General features: G+C 47.3%; 2 protein-coding genes across 2 annotated transcripts in view; one reads left to right on the top strand and one right to left on the bottom strand.

Moving 5' to 3' along the window:
• Nucleotides 1-7,402, bottom strand: part of LOC135818186 (uncharacterized) — a 42,158-nt gene extending 34,756 nt beyond the window's left edge. The window contains exons 1-7 of the mRNA XM_065331534.1: nucleotides 7,259-7,402; nucleotides 4,433-4,802; nucleotides 3,742-3,954; nucleotides 2,125-2,207; nucleotides 1,373-1,850; nucleotides 814-935; nucleotides 46-126 (exon numbers count right to left, since the gene is read on the bottom strand). Of these exons, the coding sequence (XP_065187606.1) occupies nucleotides 46-126; nucleotides 814-935; nucleotides 1,373-1,850; nucleotides 2,125-2,207; nucleotides 3,742-3,954; nucleotides 4,433-4,639 (1,184 nt within the window). The 5' untranslated portion in view covers nucleotides 4,640-4,802; nucleotides 7,259-7,402. The remainder of the gene's footprint in view (nucleotides 1-45; nucleotides 127-813; nucleotides 936-1,372; nucleotides 1,851-2,124; nucleotides 2,208-3,741; nucleotides 3,955-4,432; nucleotides 4,803-7,258) is intronic.
• A 5,326-nt stretch (nucleotides 7,403-12,728) lies between these two features.
• LOC135818185 (multiple epidermal growth factor-like domains protein 10) overlaps nucleotides 12,729-18,385 on the top strand; it is a 34,315-nt gene continuing 28,658 nt past the window's right edge. Inside the window, exons 1-2 of the mRNA XM_065331533.1 lie at nucleotides 12,729-13,226; nucleotides 17,480-17,584. Of these exons, the coding sequence (XP_065187605.1) occupies nucleotides 13,081-13,226; nucleotides 17,480-17,584 (251 nt within the window). The 5' untranslated portion in view covers nucleotides 12,729-13,080. The remainder of the gene's footprint in view (nucleotides 13,227-17,479; nucleotides 17,585-18,385) is intronic.

Genomic DNA, 18,385 nt, shown 5'->3' with positions numbered 1-18,385 from the left:
AACAGCGCAAGTAGAATGAGCTATCACACGTCCCTATCATCATACCTTGTCTGAAACGCCTCCATCAGCTTGTCAGTTGAGCTAAACCGTCCCCAGTATTCGACCTGTACTCCTGCCTCAGCTATCCTGCAGGGGAAAATGAGGGAGAATGATGGGGTGAGAGGGGGGGGGGGGGGGGGGCAAATACAGCACACACATATAGAGTGCTCTACAGATGGATGCCCTGAGTTCAAGTCAGCATAAATCATTAAGTGCCATCAAGACGACATACAAACATGCGAATCAACACGTGCAGAGCACATACCGGTAGACACTGAAAGAGATAAAAATTAAAGGTAGCCGGAGCATGCAGTGGCGAACTGACAGATCATCATGGACAGGACAGATCAGACTCTTTACAAACGTTTGCAGTTTGCCGCAAGCAAGCAAGCGCGCATACACGCATGAGCGCACATGCATGCACGCTCGTGCACACACACACACACACACACACACACACACACACACACACTCACACTCACACACACACACACACACACACACACACACACACACACATGCACTCACTCCCTCACACACATACACACACACACAATAGTCACACTTGTACACACACAATATACACACTCGTACACACACACACACACACACACACACACACACACACACACACACACACACACACACACACACACACCATGTACATACACACACACACACACACACACACACACACACACACACACACACACACTTTATCCGATCTGCCTTGTCCTCGATGGTACAGAAGACACAAGGCAGCACATCACGTACCTGGATTTTACCAAGGATGCATAGGATTGATCGGCTACAGCCCCACAGAGTCGTAAGGAGATGCTTCTATTGCGGAGAAATGCTGCCATCTCCACCGCTAAGTCAGCAAACAACATGGCATTCTGCAATGAACAAAAGGAGAGAACAATTCTCACACAAAATAGTGAAGTTTGCTCCTGAACCTATTCAAGAGACGTATGACACCAGAAAGCAATGCAGTTTGGCTAGCGTACCTAAGGTCCACTGTCTATATGTTTTGCGTGAGTGCGTGTGTGGTCCATGATAGCTGGGAGTAGACAATACGTACAGGTGACCGTGTAGGTAGCATTATCACCAAACGAGTAGTTATAGAGAGAACTGCCAGCTCAGGGCCCTTGCTATATTTGTTCTTTATATTGCGAGAGATCACTTAGCTCGGGGCCCTCGCTACGAGAGATCACTTAGCTCAGGGCCCTCACTATGCTTGTTCTTAACATAGGTCATCAAAAGAGTACTCAAACAACAAGACGCTGTATTTTCGGTTTCCAACACAAAACAGCCAGGTGAGGAGAGTGCTTACTTTCTCTGGGGACTGTCGGACGCAGCACGTGACAAAGCGTCGCTGGCGTGACCACGCGGTGCCGGCATTGTCCAGCGCGGCCAGAGTCCTACGCCGGTGCGTGCGTCCCACGCTCAGCACGTCGCTGCGCACGGGCGGCCTCAGCACGGACGGACCGACGGCCGTCACGTCCGCCTGCCGCGCCGTCCTGGTACAGTGGCGCATGCAGCCGTCAAGAGACTCGGCGGATAGCTCGCCAACGGTCACCCTTGTCGGGTCTAAACCAGCGGCCACGCCAGCACCGGGGCTTCCGCCCGGGCACGACTGGCATAGGGTGTGCAGGCGGCAAGCATCGTAGCAGGACAGGGCAACGGTGGAGGTGCTGTTCGCCAAGGCACAACACTCATGATCCGCGTAGAATCGACGATCGCCATCGGACTGCAGCAGCTCTGTGCTCCGTGAAAACACTCGAAAGTTCAGGAAATACGCTGGCTTGCTTCTGTGAGACAAGAGCGGAAAAGCATAGAGAAAGAGAGAGAAGAGAGAAGAGAGGGAGAGAGAGAGAGTCAAAAAAATGAGCGGCATGTTAAAAAATCAATAAATAACTTCTCCCCTGCCCCTGGCAAACACACATGTATGCCGGCCACCATGTCAATCTTTGCCCAGAGCACTAGCCCCCCCCCCCCCCCCGGCAAAAATGCCGAAATTTCCTGATGGCCAATAACTGAGTACGAGTCTCGTATACGCCTATACTGTAGACCAATCCAACGCACCTCCACAAATCGTTTAGTCGCTCCAAAGCATGCCAACCAGACCAGTCAACAGCCATCACAATGTCCACACCAAACGCCTCCACCTGCAAACGTAGAATTTAAAAAAGATGCAAGTGAGAGAGAGAGAGAGAGAGAGAGAGAGAGAGAGAGAGAGAGAGAGAGAGAGAGAGAGAGAGAGAGAGAGAGAGAGAGAGAGAGAGAGAGAGAGAGAGAGAGAGAGAGAGAGAGAGAGAGAGAGAGAGAGAGAGAGAGAGAGAGAGCACACACACACCTCAGACCTCAGACATGCCCATCGCAGAAGCGATGATAGCAAACAGCTATGTTAGACATAGCAACTTGTGCTGGGATTACACCATTCAACAGCTTGCAAGGCTGATGAATTGACCGCCACTATTTTTAGCCTGGTATCCACCACACAGCTGTTTGAAGTGACTTTTTCTGGCCAGTGAATCCCTATTTTTCATTTTTCCATTTTTTTACACACACACCACACCACATACTCCGGCATACACTGGCTGACACACACACATACGCGCGCGCGCACACACGTGCCCACACGCATGTGCACACACCATCACCACCACCACACATACTCACTCACTCACTCATTCCGACACTGGACTTATGATAGGAGTCGGATGATGAAGCACGTGCACTTCATGCGAACCTGCCTCTACGTCCACATCCGATTCGGCAGGACTCAACCAGCCTTGTGTGTGAAGTTGTGGTGGGCACAAGCGCAAAGTGGCAGTGCAGAGCGTAGGAGCCTGAGACAGGCGTAGGTGTATACTGCTTGAGATCATCATCAGCTTGCCGGCCAGCTCATCTGGAGCTGAACGGTGTACTGTCCACAGCACCGCCACCCTCGTATGCCAGCGTGTGCGTCATACTGCCTGGTCACCAACACTCTGAAGGGACGGGAACACCTCCGCCTGCTTACACCAGTGATATGTTGCATCGTTCTAGAACGTGTCACAATCTCTCAGTTCCCCAGTCACATGCCGACCAGGCCGCTTCGTATATTATCGTTTCACCGAATGACAATGAAGAGCGGACGATGATGATCTCACACACACACACACACACACACACACACACACACACACACACACACACACACACACACACACACACACACACACACACACACACACACACACACACACACACACACACACACACACACACACACACACACACACACACATACATATACCTCCTATCAGATTAAAACGACCGCTCTACCCCTCCTGTGATTGGCAGACGATGCAAGCACTAACAGGAAGTCAATGACATGGATGCATCCACACTGAAAAGAAACATCAACAGGACCACGGACACACACACGGATACGCACACAGATGCACACAACAGATCCACAAAACGGATGCACACACATATGCACATATGGATGTACATACGTTTGTACACAGAGATGCACACACAAATGCACACACGGATGCACATATGGATGCACATATTGATGCACACACGAATGCACACATGCACGCACACACAGATGCACACATACACACACACACACACGGATGCACACACAGATGTGTGCACACGTGCGCCTGCACACCGTGCACAGAACGTACACAACTGCTGGCCTACCTGACTGTGCAGTGAGGCCATGCCCATGGCAAACTCCTGCCAGGCAGAGTGACGGTCAAGACGCAGCCACTTGCTGACGGGAACCGCAACACTGAGCAAGTTGTGGCTGGTGCCACTGGAGACATTGAAACGTTGTAGGGCATGTTCTGCTGATGATGATGAGGATAATAAGTCTGAAGCGGATGTACTTGGTACAGCGCAAACAACCAGTACCTGCGTTGTGGACAAAAGGAAGATTGTACATGTATATATATGAGGACGACAAAAGAAGAGTGTACTTCAAAAAAACAAAAAGTATATTTTTAAAAGATTTCAGCAGGAGAGTAAGGGTAAAGTACACAGTACAGGATGAGCTCAAGATTGTTTAGAAAACTCAACGGGTTCCTGCAATCCTCTGCTTGATTTATCACATGATTTAGGAGCAATACAGCGCCGCTATTTGCTAACTGCAGCCTGCACACGCACACACACACACACATGCATACACGCATGTGCGCACGCACGCGCGCGTGCGCGCACACACACACACAAACAAATACATGTACGCAACCACATCCGCACGTACGCTCGCACACACACACACACACACACACACACACACACGCACACATGCACACAAGGAAACACGCACATGTACGAATGGAGCAACTAAGACACGTGCAGCAAACATGACAAAGGGTGACACACATACCTCGTAGTCTAGCGCAAGCAACGCATTGACCATCGTCCTGGACAACACTCCATTGCCGCTGAAAATCGGGTCTGCATACTCCAACGTTACGAACAGTACCCGCTGCTTTGCAACAGGCGGCGCAGGGCTTCTCGCTATCCATGGATGCAATAGCAGAAACGCGAGAGATGCTACGGCCACAACCAGCGAACACCAGTTCCGCGACATGCCCTACATGGCACGGTGTCAGTTTCACGTGCTCACACGTACCCGCCGCACGCCGATCAGGCGCTCACCCGGGCGTCACCTGCTCACGGCATACGGCTGCAGCTGAGGAGTGTTAGGGCTGGCATACAGTTGATCAGTGATCCGATCCCCACCTCCAGCAACTCTACACAGACAGCAGGGCATAGCACAGATCACAACACAAAAAAAACTGTTTCCCATTTCAAATGGTCACGAGAGTCCACTGATGAAACTCTGGAAAACAACCTTGGTTGCTATGCTCGCTACGTAAGCACGTACATTGTTTAATTCATTGGTTTTTTCAACAAATCCTTTTTAACAGAGATTTACTGTCCCTCAAACTCGTTTATCCATAAACCATGTACACCGTACTCGGTCCAGACTCTCCACCACATGCGCTCTCCAGCCAATCTCGTTCACCGTACCAGCAGCCCGACTCCAAGTCGTGGTGGTAGATACTGGAATGAATTCCCCTGTCCAGTTGCTTCAATCACAGAGATCTCAGCAGTGAAGGTTGCAGAGTAATGAATGGCTAGAACATCTGACTAGCACTCTCTGTTACTGTAAAAGCCATTATTCTAACGAGGCGCATATATAACGATTTCCCAAAATTGACTAGTTTACGTGTACCAAAGGTAACGATTCTCACTCATTCTCAGCGCTCAATAGGACAGTATATGTATCGATTTCTGTATAACGATTTCTATTTTAACGACAGATTTCTGCTCGTTAACTCGTTAGAGTTAGCACTTTGTTATATATATATGGCTTTTACAGTATAGAGAGAACCACTGTGACAGTGAAGTAGGGTTATCGCTCACTGGTAGCTAACATGCAGTAAGCGGTGGTAACAGACGGAGAATAAGTGCAAGATCACACTGATTCGCGCAAGGTGCTATGGAGATGGATTTGTGCAACACCATCATAGCACACTGAAATAACACATGGAGTGTTGATGAAAGTTTCAGGACCAAGAAGTTCTACCCACTCCGTACTCCACGACCTTTACTGATGGGATCTCTGTGAATGAAGCAACTGTATGGAAGAATTCAGGCCAGTATCCACCACCACTTGGAGTCGGGTTGTTGGTATGGTGAACAAGGTCGGTCAGAGAGTGCATGTTATGGGGAGTTTGGACTAAACGATGAACACGCCCAAAGCTGATACTTACCCTGCTGACCATCATGATATACATGCATACAAATCGGACAATTTCTCGATTTATGTGAAGAGTCGACGAGGAGATAAAAAAATCGTACTCCGAAGTAATCAATAAAATAAAACGAACACAAATGTGCAAAATACAGTTACGGTGCTAAGGAAGAGTGTGAGTGTTGTGACATGTTCTTTCTCAATGCAGAGATCTGGCTTGTGCTTGAGAATGTAACCATGTGTGTAGATGCATATGATTGTATAGAATGACCGCACAATATACAGTAAAAGCTGTCAAGGCGACCACTCGGATAAGGCGGCCACTCGGATAAGGCGGCCACTCGGATAAGGCGGCCACCCGTCCCAGAAGACCACTGCAACCAGGCCCAAGGGATGCTATTTCCAGTCAAATGACCCTGGACAAGGCGACCACCTGGTAACAGAGACCGAATTTTGAATGTCCCTTGAGCGGTCGTCTTAGACAAGTTTCACTACATTTTATTGACTGCGATATTGATTTATGGCACAACCAGTTCTTAGAGGCTTTGGCCGATGTTGACAATGTAATATCCTACATACAGCCCACTGTTATATCAGGACAAACCAGACGTGAAATGTTGACTGGCCACATCACCATAGTAACAGTAGCGTTACCGGCTACCCACCGTACAGCATTGAACAAAGAACTTTGAATGAGTAGCGTATTTCCGGAGTGTAAGCCGCGCTTTAAACACCGGTAATTCCCCCCCCCCCCCAAAAAAAAAAATCGCTACGGCTTATACTATGATGGTCAAATTAACGGTGATAAACAGGATAGATGTCTGTATTTCGTGACAAAAAAATCTGGGTGCGGCATAATTATAACTCCGGAAATTATGGTAGCTTGGCTGTACACAGCCATGTCGCTGGCATGCGGCCAAGCATCATGAAATGCAACAACCGTTTCAGTATTCAACTATAGGGAGCGGTGCCAATCGGACGTTGCAGCAGAATTCTCAAACATTTACCTTAACGTGTAGCGTGGTGGATTTAGAAATTTAATTTATACGGACAGTTCAGAATGTTCAAAATTGTTATCGCCGACTGTCAATAAATAATGTGCCAAAACTGCATTTCTGAGCACCACTGAAAAGTTTGTGTAGATCACAGAGAGTTGCAATGCATTCTTTTCATTTTCTCAGCCCACCTGTGCATGCACAGGCCAGCGGGACCGTGACCAGAAACGAAAATTGAATAATACACCATGTGTAACACTGCATGGAAAACCCTTGAGTACAGTCAGCTACTTTTTGGTTTCAACTTTCTCAAACTGGTGTTTTATAGCGGTATAATATACTTTTTATAGGAACAATACATGTGCGCATACTAGTAGATTCTACGTACCATGAAAGCTGCCCTGATAATCAGATTTACTAGTTTATACTGATTATCCACTAAAAAGTAACGTACCTGTTGTAGAAAGAGCGCCCGGGCGTTCCCAATTCTCACTGCGACCGTATCGTAGCAAGTAGCCTCGTGTGTACCCCAAACGGACCAAAGACGTCGACCTCAGTTTGTAAATAATTATTTTCAAAACCAATTTACTTCGGGTTCATTCATATGCTCGTACAGTACAGTCACGGTCTACGTACGTTTTATTCTTTTTTTTCTTCAGCTTTTTTTTAATTTCGGCCAGCGCGGCTTTTGTACATGTAATGACCATGATGACGCGATATGGAAGAAGGGGAGACAAAACGAAGACAAAACAAAAAGACAACTGTGTTGTTGTTGTTTTTTTTATTTGAATTCGCAATACCAAACAGTATAAGCCCAATTATTTTAGTTCTGGAAAGCCTTGAATATGATCACAAAGCGTTCCCCTCCGAAGCAAACGGTTACCATCCTACCTGAGCGATTGAACGACTATTTTCACTCGATTGTCACAGATAAGGAAGCGAATTACAAGCTCCCAATGGGACCTGCTAAATCCGACGACCTTACTACGTTTTCAGCCGTTTATATATATACAGTAGCAGAGGTGAAGCTTCGGATCGGTGACCTCCAAAGCAATAAAGCCCCTGGACTGGACGGCATTCTTCCGTGTCTACTTAAAATATCAAAAGATGTAATTGCTCTATCACTCACTATCTTATTCAACACTTCCCCCTCGTCTGGCCAATTCCCATCCTTGTTTAAAATTGCAAACATTACACCGATTCTGAAGTCAACTCAAGGCCCCCACCCGCGACTGCCCTTCTAACTACCGCCCAGTGTCTTTAACGTCTATCCTAGCCAAGTTCTATCTTGCTAGAAGTAGCACCCACTACTGAACACTACAGGAATTTTGAACGTTTGCGGTACTCCGCAGTACCAGTCATGTGCTGTTTACCGCCTCCCCGTTGTTGTATTCTAACGTTAACGTTATTCATTGACTGAGCGTTCTTTGCTTTGTACTACACCCTGCTATCATGTTAGGCTATTTCCTACAATATTTTACTGTTTCCATTCGCTTCCATGTAATTGGGCGACACCGCCCGTTTGGTTCTGCGAATTCAAATAAAAATGTACCAGTACCAGTAAGCTCCTGGAGGGGCTTGTGTTTTATCGTATACACGTGTTTTTTAATGATCGTTGCTCTTTCCATGTGGACCAGTTTGGCTTTCGGAAGCACCGTTCTACCGGACAGCTTCTCACCAAGGTTACGAACGACTGGCTTGTCTCGCGCGACGCTGGACTGCATACGGCGGTTGTCTGTATTGATTTGAAAAAAGCGTTCGATATGGTGAAGCATCAGCAGCTTCTTCTTGCTCTGGCAGCTGTCGGTATTTCGGGACCGGCCCTGGCCTGGTTCTGATCATACCTAAGGCTTTGTGGCAGACAACAGCGGGTGGTTACCCACACTGGAACATCTCCGTTGGTGGCAATCACTAGTGGCGTGCCACAGGGCACCATTCTGGGTCCAGTTCTATTAATTTAACATCTACCGTATTATCTCTAATAGAAGCACAGTCTCCAATAATAGCACGTCTCCAATAATAGAACACGTTGGGGCGGCATTCAAAAAATAAAGTGCTCAGTCTCCATTATAAGCACACTGTGTAAATTCATTATCTGTACCGGCGAAAAAATCCCTGAAATGTGTGTGTCTGGCATGAATTTGGCCATGACAACATGCCTCTGAAATGAGGTTGAAATAATAATGGAACAGTCTCCAATAAAGGAACGTCTCCATTAATAGCACGGGGCGGAGGTACATTGAAAAAATAAAGGACCGTGCTTATATTAGAGATAATACGGTATGTACGGAAGCTCCCGTTGACAGCAGAGGCCGTTTCTTGCAAGCTCCCGATGTTCGCTGACGACACTTTGACGTTGTATGCCAGCAGACGTACACAAGCTGAGGCCGTCGCTACCGTTACTGATTCGTTATCTGCAATTTCTGTGGATCTAGACGAGCTTGGGCTGCGCATTTTAAAATACAGCCGTCCCTCTCTAACCCAGCACTTTATAATCCAGCACCCTCGATAAACCAGCACAAATTTCAGTAGCCAAAATGTCCTCTTCATGTACATTGCAGCAGTAAATCAGATTTGTTAATCCAGCACCCTCCCTAATCCAGCAGATTTTCGTGGCACAAATGGTGCCGGATTATAGAGGGACCACTGTACAACAAAGACTGTAACTTTGATTATTTCTAAGTCTTCTCAACCCCTCTCGACTCCGATCGTTTTTAACCAACAGCCTCTGACTCAAGTGTCTAGCACGAGAATCCTGGGAGTCATTGTAGACAGTGATGTTTCTTGGTCTGGTCACATAATTATACTTTATCGTTAGGAAGACTTGCACAAAAGTTGGCGCTCTTCGACGGTGTTTTCGGCAACTAAGTTTGAAGGCAACACGGCAGTTTATCCTCTCTGTTATCCTGCCTGTCTTACTATACTGCTGCTCTTGCTTTGCAATGAAGCTATCCGCCAAGGACCGACAGCGACTCTCGTCCGTTTATCGTCGTTCTGTCGCGCTGCTTGTGGCTCGAAACTACAAGATTTATTTATTTATTTATGTATTACAGCATCTCATAAGCACAGTGAGAACACCGGCCAATACAAAGAGAGAGGGTGTTAGCCAACCACGGCAAGGAAGGGAGAAGGGGAGGAGAAGAAAAAGGAACCGGCATGGATAAGCAGTGACTGCAACAAAATGAGAAACACAAAATCAAAGTCAAGGTGCGACAAGGCTCTTAAAAAGGCGGAGGGAAGAAAGGTCCTTAGCTTCTTGGGGAAGTGCCAGCCACGCAGAGTACGCAGTGAAAAAGGGAGAGTGAAGTAGAAAGGAGGACTTATATCGGTTTCGGAAGGGAAAGGGACTTTCTCGTGCTACGGGAAGAGAACCAGTTGAAGATGACGTTATGCCGCTGTTAGCTAGATTGTCGATTGATCCGTTTGAATATTACCTTACTCGTAGCATTGCTCAATGTATCCATGTTAATCATGTCGTTTTCCCTCTCCCAAATCTGACGGACCTTTTCCCTCAAGTTTCAACCGGCCCTAGGACAACAAGAAGCTCTTTTAATGCTGCTATTGCAATATCTAAATTCCGGACGACTGACGGTGTCAATTCCTTTTCAAATCGTGCTGCACTGTTCTTTTTAAATGCTTTGCCTGTGGAGTGGCGCACCCAGCACCGCACTACATTTGCTAAGCACCTTCAGGCTTCAGACCATGCTAAAAGACGCAGCGTCTTTTCAGAAGTATTTTGATCTTCTTTTCAGCAAACGGCCTCATTGATCTGCATCGCTTGTATTGTATACCTGTGTTTACTGCTTACTGCTTACTCAGTGGCAGTCAGTGCTACTTTATTGTTCCAAGTATCAGTTTAGTTTAATTTAAACATCTCTTATTATTATTTTTCTCACCCCACACCCCTCTACTCTGTTATCGGCCTCTTAAGAGTTGTGTTCATCACTGTTGGGGCTTCCGATGGAAAATAAAAGAATACTACTACTACTAAAAGAATTACATGGAAGCGAATAAAAGAATGCTAAGAATGAGGCATTGGGGTGGATATTATTTCAAGTGGAAATACTGATCCCGGGAGGTACTACAAATAGGTACAATGAAAATCTGAAAAGGCCATGGTACTGTCATTTACCATGCTGGAAGCAGCTACATGGAGAAGGAAAAACCACAAGAAAGACGTTTTATCTCATGTAACGTTATTGGACAAACAGAGCTAACAGGAAAAGACCGTTCGTTATATGCCATACTGTCCGTGTGTGTGTAGGGGGGGGGGGGCATGTCACTGTTTCTCTTCTTTAAAACGTGTATGGCCTGAGAGTGTACGGGTACACGGCTGCTGCGAAATCGGCTACGGCTTTGCAGGAACGTACACTGGCTGGCAGAGTGTTCCACAGCGCAGGTCCACGGAAGAACGGTCGGCGAGTGCCTGTATTCGTCCTGGCCAGCGGGAGAATGAGCCCGGCGTTGGCTTGATGTGTGTGTAGGCGCTACATGAGCTGCGCTGGTGAGATGCAGTGGACTCCTCTGGCCAAGGCCAGGGCAAGGGTCTCGGGGTCGGCGTAACAAAGCAAGCACCATGGGGGAGGGGGCGAGAGGTTTGGCGGAGAGAGAGAGAGAGAGAGAGAGAGAGAGAGAGAGAGAGAGAGAGAGAGAGAGAGAGAGAGAGAGAGAGAGAGAGAGAGAGAGAGAGAGAGAGAGAGAGAGAGAGAGAGAGAGAGAGAGAGAGAGAGAGAGAGAGAGAGAGAGAGAGAGAGAGAGAGAGAGAGAGAGAGAGAGAGAGAGAGAGAAGAGTTGAGCCCAAAAGTTGGGGGCCCGGCCGGGGACGGGGTTAGACAACAAGGGGAAGTAGCTATACTGGCCCATAGCCGGCATATGCATTTTATACATGTAATAATCCTATGGCTATGTATAGCAAACAAACAAAAAGTACAGTAGAGGCCGCGAGGCCGCCTTTCGTTTCGGCAGCGGGAGTTGCAGGCAATCACCCAGACATGTGACACTGTAGGCATGGGCGGGTAATGCTAGTTTTTTGCTGCGATAATGCTAAAGGCAATGCTCATAATAATTATGAGGATATAATGCCACTTATAATACTCACACTACTCGATAATGCCAGTTTGAAAGTTGGAAAAGTCGAGTCTTGAGATGTTGCAATAAATAATAATAATAATAATAATAAAGTGGATTTAAGAAGGCTGTCTTGGATCAAGGCCAAAGCGTAGAAGAAAAAAACTTAAACAGCAGTGAGCATGTTGTCTGAAACAATCCACTGAGAAGGTTGATTTGCAACGTCAAGTCTCCGGACGAAGCCGGACGGGTTCAGATGCACGATTTTCGGAACTGGACCTAGCCAGCTTCATGCATGACACCGTTGTCGATCGGTAATGCCAATTTTGCATGCGAAATGGTGTTATAATGCCAGCATTATGCCACCTGGAAAAAAGGGACGATAATGCTAGCCATAATGCTAGCATTACCCGCCCATGCCTATGTGACCGACACTATAAACAGACACCACATACACCACACACATGTACGTCATGTTGTATAGTACTACTTGTTGGTTGTCACATGCACAGTCAACCATGTCGACATGATCAGGCTCGGTGGAGATGGAGGCGGGCCTACACGTATCTCGTACTAGTACTAGTAGTCATGGTAGTTGTCGACTTGACACTGCGGAAGACTCCGCGGATGGCGGATGCCGCCGCCGGCGCCGCCGCCTTTGGAGCTCCTCAAGTCAAGACGACGTCAACAACACAACACGCCATCTGCGTGAGGCGAGATGGGACGAACAGCACCATGTAGGTCTGTAGTGGTCAGTGCATGCAGCATCCACAGCCGTCGTCGTGACCAATGGAGTCTGGAGTACTGGAGGAGGTCGACACTGACGCGCCCATTACATTTGTCGCGTGATTGCAACGAATTCGCTGGATACGACTCCCACTCGACATGAAACAGTTACTACACACTGCGGTAGTGCTCACGCATCCATTGCCGGCAGTGGGAATAACGGAATGATTTGTACCGGATCGAAGTCTTCCAGAGGCGAGAGACAGCTCATCCGCACGGAGAGCTAGCACCAGACGACCCATTCCTCACTGAGTTTGATTTAGTAACCGATATGGGTCCATGTTGACGGAGATGGTTCCTTGATTGACGGAATCGGAGGCACCGGGAATGAGAACTAAGTCTCTGACTAGTTGATTGAATCATCACACGTCGAAGATCGTTTAGGTCAGCCGGGCCGAGCACGCACTAGACTTTTAATCCAGGATGGATGGTCGTGTGAGGAGCGTGAGGCGATCATGGCTGCCCATTGCTTCTGCAGTACTGTTGGTCATGCTGCAGACGTTGCACTTAGCAGACGGCCAGACGCAATCCTGCAATCCCACAACTGGGATCCTGACCATAACGACAACGTACGTATTACTACCATTACCGTTCTGATAGCGATACAGTTTTAACGCACGCACCCTGCTTGTTGCTGGTCTGTAAGAAGCATAGGTTTAGAAGTCTTGGCCGGGAATTGGAACATCCATGCATGCTCCACCACAGAACGCTCATCCACGAGAAAGAGCTCGTACATAATATCATTAGTCCCTGCGCTTCATACATGCATGTCTTACCGCATGCCATGGCATGACCGCACTACACTACAGCTAGTGGAGCAGAGAAAGCGAAAGGTTCCATTGCAACACAGTCATGCAGAGTTTCACTGAATTCATGGCCATCACACGATCCCCCTACTGCCCTAGCAGCTGCATGCAGGGCGGAAATATGTGGAACGATGTGGGCTGCAATGCAATTCTCGCCTATCCCCTTGCCAAGTGTTCTTCCTCTGCCTGCCAGTGTAAAGACATACACATATACATACAGCACTAGTATACTTTCAAGCCTTCTCTTCACGTGGTGTACAAGCAAGAGCAAAGGAACAATTACAAAATTTAATAATTTAAAACGGGCAGCAGAGAGTTGATTGAACTGCGCGAAAAAGAAGTGCCAAAACAGCACCGATAAATGCGTGATACATACACGCAATGCTGTAGACAGCAAGCTGTTTCTGCCATATACTATAGGCCTCATCAGTACAGCTACGAGCTATAATTATATACATAGACGTACAAGTAGAAAGAATGAGAAGAAACAAATGCGACAACCAATGGAGAACCAATGGACTGCATATCACCTGAAGATAAATCTTGAAACTCAGTTGAAAGTACATGTATACTTATGGATAGCTTTCAACATGTTACTGTTGAAGAGCCTGAAGTATACATGTCCTTCTCCTAAAGGTGATGTTGTAGTGTGCCAATTCTTGGGCATCTACACTATTACTTAACAAGTACAAATTCATGTACCTGTATCAATACCCACAATGTCTTACCCCTATCCGCGTGATTATGCACCTACATTGTATTCTCCATGTGATAGCACTTACTAGTATGTAACCTCCAAGCGTGCGATTGCGCTACTACCAGTACTTGATTTTCACAGTGATGCGCTCGATAAAAGAGTGATAGTCACATGTTCTAGCCATTCAGCACTCTGCACCCTCTACTGATCTACTGATGAGGTCTCTGTGATTGAAAGAGCAGTATTGAGGATAGAAGGCGAGGGGAGGGGGGGGGGGGGTTGTCAACTGACAACCGCTCTCTTCAGTTGCTATTCACTCTTGACGCATGCGCCGGCTGGATGAAAAAATTCTTTTACTAGTGATGTCGAAAATTTATTGACGTTCCGATTAGTCACCCATTTTCAGAACAATTATACAAGGGGCCAACCTGGTTATACTATAGTATACCAGTAGTATTGCGGATTGAATTTGTCCAAACACTCTGGGCCCGACACACTTGCTAACTGAGCTCAGGTAGGATTACTAGTAGTACTAGTAGTAGTAGTAGTAGTAGTAGTAGTAGTAGTAGTAGTAGTAGTAGTAGTAGTAGTACCCTCATAGTCATAGCAGCCCAGTTACATGGTCACCGACTGATCATAAACTTACTTCGACGAGTGTTGGCCCGTTTGCATGGTTCATGGTCCCATGCAGCAAAGGGCTATGTCTGGTGATATCTCGGACTGTTGAACATGCCTATACGGATACTATATTCTTGCTTATCTAGGAGCATCACTAGATCTATAGAGAGGTTGTGCATAACGAAAATTCGTAACTTAGACGTAGTCTGGGCACGAGTAACGTTAAAAGGAAAGGAACTTTCGCGAGGAGGAACGCGAAATTTGAAGATCTTACGTTTTGAACTTTCGCTTCTTTCTCGCAAGCTTCTGTATACATGTAGCTGTGTTGATGCACTTGGTGTCAAGATTTTTTCGCCATGGCCTTTTCAAGTCGTTCTGCGAGTTCTTCCTACTCGGCATCCTGTGGAGCTGATGGATCTCTTTCCCGCTCTCTCAGCGATCCTCTGTCACCTGGGCAGCGCTCGGCTAGTTCTGTCAGTTCGGTCAGATCTGGAAGTCCTGTCAGTGCTCGCCCTGTGACAAATTATTCTGCTGAATCCCCGCAGCAGAATTCTGCCACTTCGGCGTCTTCGTCTTCCCCTGCGACGTCTCAGCGAGGGACATTTGATCTCGCGATGGACCTGGCCCTTCTCAGGCAGCTTCGTTCTCACGACCAACCGTTTCGACGAGGGTCTCCAGCCATGGAGATCGTTGCCTGTGAGCTGGAGCCCAACTCAGTTCGGTGGTGTGACGAAGACAGCTATTCGCGACAGAGTGATGAAGCTGCTGGAGCTGTTCGCCAAAGGCGACGACTGGAAGAGATTGTTCACCACGCGCGCAAACAGCGGAAAAAGTACTCGAAAGGGTCACCATGGTCACACTACGTTTTTCGTTGAGCACAACAGATTTTCTTTACGAATTTTCGTCACTTCCACAAGTTCCATGATCCAGACGGCTCAGATTCCGAAAGATCTTTACGAATTTTCGTTATGCACAACCTCTCATCATATTCGCTACATCCCGAGCCAGCAGAACAGACTTGGACTGGTAGATCTACCATGGCATGGGTACTTGTGGTAGATCTACCATGGGTAGTTCTACTTGTGCCGTGAGTTGTGGTAGATCTACATTGTTACTTACATATATGTCTTTGTAGAGTATATTATGGTAGACCTACGCCATGCCATGGTGGCCATGGTAACGTAACACTGTACCCACATTCTGGCTGTATATGTATTTCTGCTCCAGAATCTGTCTGGGCGTGAGGTTTCTAATTCTGATCTCGAGCGCGAAGCTACATTTCCCTTCTTTTTCATTTCTATCGGAATTCTTCTTTTTCGTCCACTCGATCCAGTACGAGCGAGAGGCACAATCGTTGCCTCTGTCATGTCAAGTAGTTTTGTATAGTGAGTGTCTGTAAAGCTGGACGAGAAAAAGTTTGAGCTGCTGTGCGCGAGCTGACAAATGGCAGCCAAGTGGACAGTCGTGGAAAGCCGCAATACGAATGTGAAGATGCCGCGTCGGACATGGCATTGTCGTCCACATGCGTTTCCGTGGCGAGGTGAGCCCAGGCAGAATTTCGTTGCTGTGCAGCGCTGCCACGGTCAACGGCTCGGTATTCGTGCCGAGACACCGTCGCTCGGTCGTGGATACACGAACAGCACGGGGTGCATGCAGCAAGGGCGCGGGCCGGGAGCAAAGCGGTGCTTTACCGTCTTGGCGAGCGAAACGTCGCTCCTTCGGGGCCGCGATATTCGGTTCGACAATTTGCAGGCGTCGGATATCCGAATATGTGTAGCACGGCGGCTCCGAAACACTGAACAGAGTCAGTGAACAAGTCCAATACAAGTACAGGCAGTGCAGACTTTCCTGCTATCTGCGCACTAGTACTAGTGATTGCAGCTGAGCAAGAGCGATGACCAGGACCAGATGACCATGATGGCGGTAGGCCTACGTCGTGTGCCACCTCCAAACTACTATGTCGGTGCAATGATGCGACCATGCTAATTCTTTGAAACAGTTCGTGACATAAAATATTATGTAGTTTCAAACTTCGTGGTAGTCACTATACTGCAACGAATTCGGCCGCAGGTCTACCCACTACACTAATAGGTGTGGATGGCTCTCGAGAAAAATTGAGGTGAGCCTTGGTCCTAGGTGGACATAGTTGACTCGATCGGTAATCCCCGTGACGAAGGGCGTGGATGGCTATCGCACTCCCTCCGCATTAGCCATCGGTAAAATTTAAAGTATGTTGGCTTACTGAATTCTTCCACCATAGTAAACGACGAATTGCTTGGAGAAGGGGGAGAGGAAACAAATTATCATAAAATGGTGGAGGTGGAATTGCTTTATTATCATAAAAGTTGATGAAACCTGTGGGAATATAATGTGGGGACTCCCCTAGTCAAATAATAAATACTACTACTACTACTAGTACTGGGGATGCTGTGAAGTAATAGGAAACTAGCACTCTGGTCAGGGTGATTATTGACTACCATGCAGTAATAGTATTCCACTGTGGTCACATCCTGTGGCATCCACTGTATGCATGCAGCGGCATATTGCAGCTACAAAAACTTGATTGTGTCAGCTTCTCTGCGCGCATGCTGTGTGCGTGTGTGTATGTGTGTGTGTGTGTGTGCTGCGTGTGTGTGTGTGTGTGTGTGTGTGTGTGTGTGGTGTGTTCGTGTGTGTGTGTGTGTTCACATGCATATTTCAGTCATGTCTCCTATAGTTCGGTAAGCATGCTGCAATCCTATCAGCAGAAGTACTACAAGTGGTGCTGGGCCACCATCATCTCTTGGAGGAAGTGCACTAGATACAGGTGAGTTCATGGCCCGGTTACGTTACATCCTATCCGTTCAAGTATCAACAGTCTACCTACGGTGAGGTCGCGACCACTAAGGGTGGTGGAGCGCCGTGGTCAAGCTTGCCATTACTCTTACTGTCTCGTTAGATGTTTTGGGCAATGGGGAGTCTGTGGTTGATGTTAAGTATAAAGTTCACACTTAACATCACAACAACAGCACAACAACCACGACTCCCTCCGAGCTTACTTTACATCTTGTTGATGTAAAGTATAAATTTTATACTTAACATCAACCACAGGCCCCATTCCCCACATGTTTGTTATAATACATGTATTACAACCTCGTTAAATAATAATATTAGCACCTACAATAGAGTGGTTTCGTATCTTTGTCATGTGACTTCATCTTTGTACAACGTGTGCATGGCATGTGGACTGTGGAACCAACATGACAGTTCAGTGCAGTCATGATGTGGATGTGAAGCTGCTCTGTACACACCTGCTCCCTTGCATGCTTGCTTCAAACAAATGTTTGAGCCAGAAATTATGATTAGTAGCTGAAGTTGGACACACTTAGGGAAGTGATGTGCCCAAACCGAGTGTGCTCAACTCCCTGGCAGGTTCTCACTGCTGCACGTCCATGCTATTGCCTCTGGGGTCCATCGTTTGGGTTCTAGGGCAGAACCAGGGTAGCTGATCTAAAAAATGGGGCATTGTACCTGCATGCCAATCACGCACACTTTTTCCAGTTGATCAGTATGTCGCGAAGCTCTTTTTCCAGGTGATGTATGTCGCGAAGCTCTTTTTCCTGTTGCT

This window comes from Sycon ciliatum, chromosome 5 (assembly GCF_964019385.1).
Source record: "Sycon ciliatum chromosome 5, ocSycCili1.1, whole genome shotgun sequence".
Lineage (NCBI taxonomy): Eukaryota > Metazoa > Porifera > Calcarea > Leucosolenida > Sycettidae > Sycon > Sycon ciliatum.
This window is presented reverse-complemented; position numbering and strand designations above follow the sequence as displayed.